The 7986-nt window shown below is 55.3% G+C and overlaps 1 protein-coding gene across 1 annotated transcript; it reads right to left on the reverse strand.

The window, feature by feature from the left end:
* Window positions 1-563: 563 nt before the first annotated feature.
* On the reverse strand, window positions 564-7713 carry ADAMTS1 (ADAM metallopeptidase with thrombospondin type 1 motif 1). The gene is made up of 9 exons (XM_066207634.1): window positions 6700-7713; window positions 6124-6470; window positions 5505-5637; window positions 4977-5144; window positions 4413-4699; window positions 4023-4209; window positions 3747-3922; window positions 2759-2934; window positions 564-2544 (listed from the first exon to the last, which is right to left on the reverse strand). The coding sequence occupies exons 1-9, from the start codon at window positions 7196-7198 to the stop codon at window positions 1803-1805; spliced, it is 2715 nt and encodes a 904-aa protein (XP_066063731.1). The 5' UTR covers window positions 7199-7713; the 3' UTR covers window positions 564-1802.
* Window positions 7714-7986: the final 273 nt, after the last annotated feature.

Here is a 7986-nt window from a genome sequence, read left to right on the forward strand (position 1 = left end):
GAAAAGCAGCATGTGGAGAAAATTAGAGAGGGAAATTCTCCAGGGGTTGGTGAGGGAAGCCTCTGACTGCTCGTGAATGGTTCTGGCTTTTGGCCGCTCCTTTCCCACCAGAGTGAGGCAAAACTGCTGCTTTGGTACATCTTTCGTTGGTTCTGAACACGACTGACAGCGCTGCTCCCTCTGCAAGCTGTTATTACAAGCAGCGGCGTCAGGGTAGTTGCACTTCATTTTCTGAAACAGATGAGCTAGTGGTTAAGTAATAAAATACAAAGTTGCCTCTCTTAAGGTGGTGTGTGACATTATGCGGAGAGTTTTCCAAACCTCTTCGCTAACACAGGTAATCAGTTGCCCGTTGCTTGGTGTTTTCCTCAGATCCCAAGCTCTTTCTGCTCCACTTGGTTTTAGTCCAGTGAAATAAAGACACTCCATTTCCAAAATTTATAGGGTTCATTTATTACCTCTAGTAACATATTATACTGTATAAATACTCTATCCTTGTTATATGTCCTTTTAAAAAAGCGATAACTTAGAAGATCACATTAGACAAGAAGTATAAAAATAAATACGCTCATTATATGCATTTATTACAAATTATAGCCCTTCCCAGAAGGGAGAGAAATATAAAATACTTATGAAGTATGTAAAATCTATAGTAATATATTTTACTATATACATATGGAAAGCCATATTCTCTCATGGTCTATGGACTGGCACAATCTTCAAAGATGTGAATGCTGGCGCTTTGCTGTGGATGGACCTGCTATCCCTCAGCTTTGCCTTCCCACCTGATCAGTGACTGAGCTCTACAAACCCAGCAGAGGCCACAGAGGATGCTCCCATTCGTAACGGGGTTTTATTTTTGTTTTAAGTCAAATTTGGCTGGGGTGAGGCCAAAGGTTTGAGTGTGAAAGCACGACCGGAATGCTCACACACTCCATGAATCTGTTTGGCAGGAAGGAAGGACCAACCTGGAATCAGAAAAGCCAGTGGAAGGTATGCAGAAGGCACAAAGAGCAACTACTCAGACTCAGATTTCCACTTTTCCAAGCCTCTGGACTACACATGTCACCACAATGGCACTGGAGTGGCTGAGAGAAATGGACAGGCACATTGGGATGACATAAAGGTACTTTAAAAAAAAAATAAAGTTCTTAGTGATTTGTGGAGTTGATATTTGTTCTTGATATTTCTTACTCTTGACAGGTAGAGAATATGGCTTTATTTTTTATATAAAACTATTCTCTGAAACAATAGCAGCCATGAATGACATAGTTAAAGCTCCTTTTCCAATCTTGGGGGTTTTTTTTGCCCTTTGTGAGGTAGGTAAGCCCTGACCAATTATTTTAAGCTCTCTTTTTCCCTCCCCTTCCTACACGTGGGGATTTGATCAGTACCACAAGGTAAATCCAAAAGAAGGGAGAAATAACCACACCCCAAAATGTTTGCTGAAATTTCTCACTGCTCACGCTTGGCTTAATTTATAACGGACTTTAAAAAAAACCAGGCAATTCTGATGCCTTTGGGCCTTATCTGCTAAAGAGAAATGAATGGCGTGGGTCTGCTATCCCCTCCAATTTTCAGTTGGCAGGGGACTTTTGGGATGCAAAGCCAACTCAAGCTGCTTGCACTGTCCCACCTCAACGGATCTTCACCACGAACTTTTTTTAACGCAAGAACACAGGCGGCTGCCTCTAGCCCTCTTTTGTGTTTCTCAGTGCACTGGTCTGAAGGAAAAAAAAAAAATTAAAAATAAAAATAATAATAAAAAACAACAAGGTTTTAGCTTTCCCAAGTCGTCCTATCTAGCTGCAGTCCGTGGCGTTGCAGAAGTCTATCAGGTGCTTGGGTTTCTTGGAGGGCTCACAGCTTTCTTGGGGCAGCACGCCGCCGTCGGAGGAGACGCATTTCAACAGCCTCTTCTTGAAGCCTTTCCCACACGTCTTGGAGCAGGGGGACCAGTCCCCCAGCTGCCACTGCGGGCAGGGCACGTCGGCGCAGGGCCGCAGGTTGCTGGGCTTCAGCTCGCGGGCGCAGTCGGCGGCCGGCCGGCCCTGCGGGTCCCGGCACTCCACGGCGCGCCGCTGCCAGCCCGAGCCGCACGACTTGGAGCACTCGCCCCACTCCTCGATCACCCACTCCGAGGAGATGATCTCCCTGATGGCGTTGAAGGACTCCTTCTTCCTGCCCGCCGCCTTGTCCGCGCCGGGCTGCGCCGGCTTCTTCACGAAGTAGGTGAACTTGATCTTGGGCTGGGGCAGGTCGCCCACCGTCAGCACCTGGATGGTCAGGGGCTCCTTCAGGGGGCTGAAGCTGCGGATGCGCTCCAGGGCGGCCGAGGAGCCGCTGTAGCGCAGCACGCTGCCCTTGTAGGTGATGTCCTGCTCCAGCGTGGACAGCGTGTAGTCGCCGTTGAGGACGTAGGTGCCGTCGGCGGCTTTGATGGCCAGGAAGCTGCCGTCGTGCCTGGCGCCACGGTGGTTCCGCTGCTTCACCTCGATGTTGGTCGCCCCCGCCGGGATGGTGACCACGTCGTGGTAGCCAGGCCTGCCCGGGAGAAAAGAGAAACGCTGAGTCCTCTGCTCCTCCCAGCAGAAGGGGAACAAACCTCCCAGCACAAGACTAGACCTTGTCTGAAGTCAAAACATTGAGCCCGTTAAGGGATGAATCCCACCCATGAGGACAAGGTGAGCTTCCACCCATGAGGAGAAGGTGAGCTTCCAGCCACAAGGACAAGGTGAGGCAGCAGCCCTCCACTCACTTGGCTCTGACGAGGGTGCCAGACACCTTCTTGCAGGTGGAGCCGTTGCCCCCGCAGATGCCGCACTTGTCGAACTTCTTGTTGGAGCCGATGGTGCGGTCGCAGCCGGCCTTCACACACTGGCCCTGCACGCACACAGACGTGGAGTCGGGGCTGCACGGGGTGCCATCCACCACCTGGGGGGAAACGGGGAGCCTTGTTACAACAGGCACAGTGATCTGCAGCTGCACACACAGAAAAGTGGAAAACCTGCAGCACCTGTGGTTTTCAGGGCTTTGGAAATATTTAATAACCAGGGCAGGCCACAGGTAGTTGGAGTTGTGTGGTGCTACTTCACCTCACTTGCAAAAATGATGCCATGGTGAGAGGAGAAAACAATCTCAGTTTTCAGTAACACCTCCCCTCAAGACACCTGCTGTTCTATTGATTCCGTATTAAAAAAAAAGCCCCATTGCTTTCTAGCGTCACTAGAAGGCAGCCATGTCCTCAAAGCACACTGCCAGCGTTGCTTTTAATGCTGCTCAGCACATCCTTTATTTCTAGGAGTGCTGTTCCACAAAAACCCTCTGTGTCATCGCCCTGGTAGTTCCTGGCTCTCACCATCTGATGACAGCGAATTCAAGTAGCTGTGCAAGATGAACATTTTTCCTCGTGTTTATTTTAAGCTGTCAGCGTATTAGTAACCAGTATGAGAAAGCACCGATGTTCTGGCAAAGATCCCTCAGAGTTTTCCAAACCTATCTCAATGCAACCAGATTGGTGGAAGGAGAGGGAAGGAAACCAGGGTGGAGTGAGTAGAGGAGGTGGAAGGATTGTGCCAAAGCACTTAAAGGCATGCTTGCAATGATCCAGCTGTACATGGAGGAATAATCCAGCTTAAATACGAGAAAGACCATTTCAGATTTCTACACTGCTTGACCCTTCACGCGAAGAGAGAAAATAAAAATCCTCCTCAAGATCAGCTGGAAGAGACACACTTCTGAAATACCTTTGGCTGTAGAACAAAGAAGTATCCTGTTCCTTTGGCTCTGCAAACCAGCTTGCATCTGTCCTTTGGAGACACACCAGCAAACTTGGGTGTCCACTCCACCGCAGGTCCGCTTCCAAAGGCAGACTTGGAAAACTCGTTGTGCTTTTCACACTGTTCCTCCCTGAACGTTTTGCCTGCAGGCAGAGAAAAGACAGGTGGGCATGAGATCATCTCTGTCCACGCTCTTCCTCCACAACACACCGATCCTGGGGGTCAAAAACGGGGGGGAATTACCGTTGTTGTCGGGGCAGTCCTCGATGTTACAGGACCTGTACTGCACCCTCTTCCCCTCGCAGTACTTGCCCCCGTTCCTCGGGACGGGGTTGTCACATTCCCGGAAGGAATACTGCACTCCCCCGCCGCAGCTCCGGGAGCACTCGCCCCACGCCCCCCAGGAGCCCCAGCTCCCATGCACCGGCGTCTGGAACGACAACAAAAGCGGGACACGAGTTACTACAGGAAAACCCATACCAAACCACACCATAAAAGCCATCACCGTGCTCATTTTTTACCCAAACTCGTTAAACAACCTGCCCTCAGTCTGTTCAGTAGCGCTGAACCAAGCCCTTCTAACAGATCCCTCCACACAGCCCAAGCTGCACCCGTTTCTTTGTCGCTACTCACATCATAGTGCTTCTTCTCGGTCTTATTGACACACTTGCCATTCATGCACCACTTCCCTTCCCCGCAGCTGGTGCCGTCGGCCCAGGGGAAGTGTTTGGTCTGGCACACGAGCAGCCCCCCCGAGGTGCCGGTGCACCACAGCGTCGTGCACGTACTGGCTGCGTCGGGGCAGTGCTTGGACTCGTCTCCAAACGTGAACTGGCACTGCCTGTTGGCATCGTACAGCGTGCCAGGCAAGTCTGAAGGCAGCTGGATGGGCCTGTGGGGCTTGTCCAACAGACACTCCCCTGAAAAAATTGGAAAAAAAAAAGAAAGTCAGACGGTGCTGCATGTTGAGTTTTAAAAGGGAGCTGTATTTGCTTTGTAACAGAAGCCTCTGAGCCCATTTGTGCCACCATTTCTGTAAAAGCGAGGCTCTTCTAAACCAACGGCGTGCAAAAGGTTAAGCCTGTGCTGAAGCAGAAAGCGCTCTTAAAGTAAAATGAAAAAAAAAAAAAAAAGCAAGCGGAGCAGTAAAGCACAAGAGCTCAAACGCCACATGAACGGAAAGCTTAATAACCTTACCATGACCGTTATCCAGAAATGTTGTAATCATGTAGGCACTGCATGGAGACCAGGGCTGGCTGCGGTCCAGGTTGGAGAGCATGGATGCCATCATGTGGAAATCCCGGCTCATTCCGTTGATGCCAGCACACTGCTTTGCATCGTCATGAGGCATGTTAAACACGTGGCCTTCGAGAAAAGGAGAAAAGCAAAGTCTGTGACTTTAGGAAGTCTGTCCTACGCATTACCAACAGCATTTTAAATATTGCTCTAGAGCTGCTCATAGCCTGGGCTGTAATTAATAACCCGAATCTGAACGCTCCCAGATTTCAAGCAGATGGTACTGGATCTTCTCTCCCTTTGTTTTATTTTTTTTTTTTTTCCTGCAGGCACACACACGGCTCTTGCAGACAATGCTGTGCAGGCCGGATTTGCTTTCCCGAGTCTGAGCCTCCTCCCGACCGCTCCGGGGAGGTGCAGGCTGGGCTTTTACGGCATCAAGCTGGCTTCAATTAATCCCAGGGAACGGCTTTGCAAAGTTTCAAGTACCTAATTCGTGGGCCGTTGTGAAGGCAGCCTGCAAACCATCGTCTTCTATGATAGAGCAACTGCGGTTTAGATCACAGACTGTTCCCACATCAGCCATCCCAAGAGTATCACATGTCTTGGCACCGCACAGGTCCTGTAAAAAAAGGCAGTTTCATTATTAATCAGATCAGAGACTTAACCTTGGCAAGAGCCATCCAGCCCTGGCAGTTTGCCTTCACTTATGGAAAGAGCATAAATATTCAGCACTTCAATGGGTATGATGGCAAAAATCTGTCTCTGGAACATAGGCGAGGGTTACACGTAGAAATGAAATGCATAATTTCCATCTGAAATCTGCTAAAAATATACGGGGCAGGAACAGCGTGCACGATCTGTGAGTTTAGAAGGACGGCGCACAAGCTGTGGAGCTTCACCAGACACGGTGCAAACAGCAAAAAGAAGAAAAAAAGAAAAAGAAGAGAACAAAAAGCAGCTCATCTAATTTTTTTGCCCGCTTCACTGCAGCTGTGGTGGCACACGACCGTCTCTGGACACTTTTTCGGAGGTGTCCTGGCAGAGGGGGCCTGCCAGGGTAGGGAGCAGCGGGCGTGGGGCTGGATGTGACCTCGGTGTCCCTCACCTGCCTGGTGAAGAGGATGGCCGTGTCGTAGTGCTCGGCGTGCCGGTCGCTGGGCGGGTTGTGCTGCTTCTGCCAGCTGCAGAAGTTCCTCAGAGTCAGCGCGGCGTTGGAGGAGATATCCGGGCCCTTGCGCTCCTCGTAAATGACCATGATCTTCACCACCACCAGGCTGATGGAGTTGCGGATGCTGGGGTGCTTGTACAGCTTGGCGGCCACGGAGAGCAGGGTCAGCAGGTAGTGCTTCAGCCCGCTGCCGTGGAACTCCGCCATGGACTGGTCGGCCACCAGCATGGTCTCCACGTAGCGGGGGCTGGACACGAACCTCTTCTTCCTCCTGCTTCCCGTTTCTGCGTTAAAGGGAAAAAAAAAAAAAAGAGAGAGAGAGGGAGGGAAAGCGCAGGTGAGCACAACGAGACACTCAAGATGCGCGCCCAGGGTCTGTGCGATCCCCGCACCCAGGCGGGCACCTCCGCCTGGCGTGCGGAGCAAGCAGCGGCCGGGCATCCCCGCCAGACCCCCCCGGCCCCTTTTGCCCTCCCCGTCCCCGCGGAGAGCGGCGCGGCGTCCCCACGGTACCTGTGGGCTGGGCGGGCTCCGGCCCCTCCGGCCCGGCCCCCGCCTCGGCCACGGCGCAGCGGGCGGCGGGGGCGGCCCGCGGGGCTCCGCGGAGGAGCAGGAGGTGCGGCCCGTGGCGGTGCGCGGTGCCGGGCGCCGGCTGGATGAGGTACTGGCGGCCCCGCAGCGAGAAGGCGCCGCGCAGCCCCGCGCACAGGCTGAGCGCGGCCGCCGAGCCGGGGTCCCCGTTCACGGTGCCGGAGTAGAAGCAGCGGGAGAGGTCGTCCTCGGGCGGCGGCGGCGGCCCGCCCAGGTACTGCAGGGTGAAGTCCGGGGCCAGGAAGCTGCTGTCGGGCTCCAGCTCCAGCGTCAGGCGCTCCCCGAAGGCCTCCAGGCGGAAGCGCTCGCGGGCGCCGGGCGCGCCCAGGCGCCGCGGCAGCACCAGCGCCCTGCGCTCGGCGCTGCACAGCCCCAGCAGCGCCGCCAGCACCAGCGCCGGCAGCCGCCCCCCGCTCCTCATGGCTCGGCGCAGCCCTTCTCCTCTCTTTATTTCACTTTATATAGGAATGGATATGGAAGATGTGGGGTTTTTGCTTTTTCAAGGTTTTTTTTTTTGGGGGGTGTCTGAGTCTTTCCGCCGGCGGAGCACCGCGCGGGAGCCGCGTCCCGCGGTCACTGCAGAGGCGGCGTCGGCTTCCCCATGGCCGGGGCGCGGCGGCGATGCCGGGGAGCGCGGCTGTGCGAGGGCAGCGCTGCCCCTCGCTCCGTCCCTCTTGTCTTCTCTGTCCTGCTCTGGCCGCCGCTTCTCCTGCCCGCCTCCTCCTCCTCCTCCTCAGCCTTCTCCGGCTGCAGCGGCGGCGGGCGGGGAGGACGCTCCGGCGAGTCTCCGGCAGCCCCGGGACGGTCCCGCCTGCACTTCCAGGGCGCCGAGGAGCCTCCCGTCCTTTGCGGAGCGGAGCGCCGCGGGCCCGTCCGCCTCCGCCGTGCGGGGTGAGTGCGGGAGCCGGGCTCGCCGCCGCCCTTTATGGGGTCCGGCCGTGCCGCCCCCAGCCCGGCGCTGCCGCCGCGCCCGCGCCGCTGAGATCACTGCGTGCGTAACGCGCCCGCGGGCGGCCCCCGCCGCGCCGCCCTCCCGCCGCCCCCGACGGGGCGGGACGGCACCGACACGGCCCGGGGTCGGCCCCCGGCTGCCGCCGAGGGCTGCGCTGCGCCCCTTGCCTGCCCCGGGGGCGCTTTGTGCCCCGCGGGCAGCTCGGGTGGGAGCGCCTGGATGCGCGGCGGGCCCGTCCCCCGCCCCGCGGGGCTCGG

Source organism: Chamaea fasciata, unplaced genomic scaffold, assembly GCF_029207755.1.
Source record: "Chamaea fasciata isolate MVZ Bird 193981 ecotype frontalis unplaced genomic scaffold, bChaFas1.0.hap1 SCAF_2, whole genome shotgun sequence".
Classification (NCBI taxonomy): domain Eukaryota; kingdom Metazoa; phylum Chordata; class Aves; order Passeriformes; family Sylviidae; genus Chamaea; species Chamaea fasciata.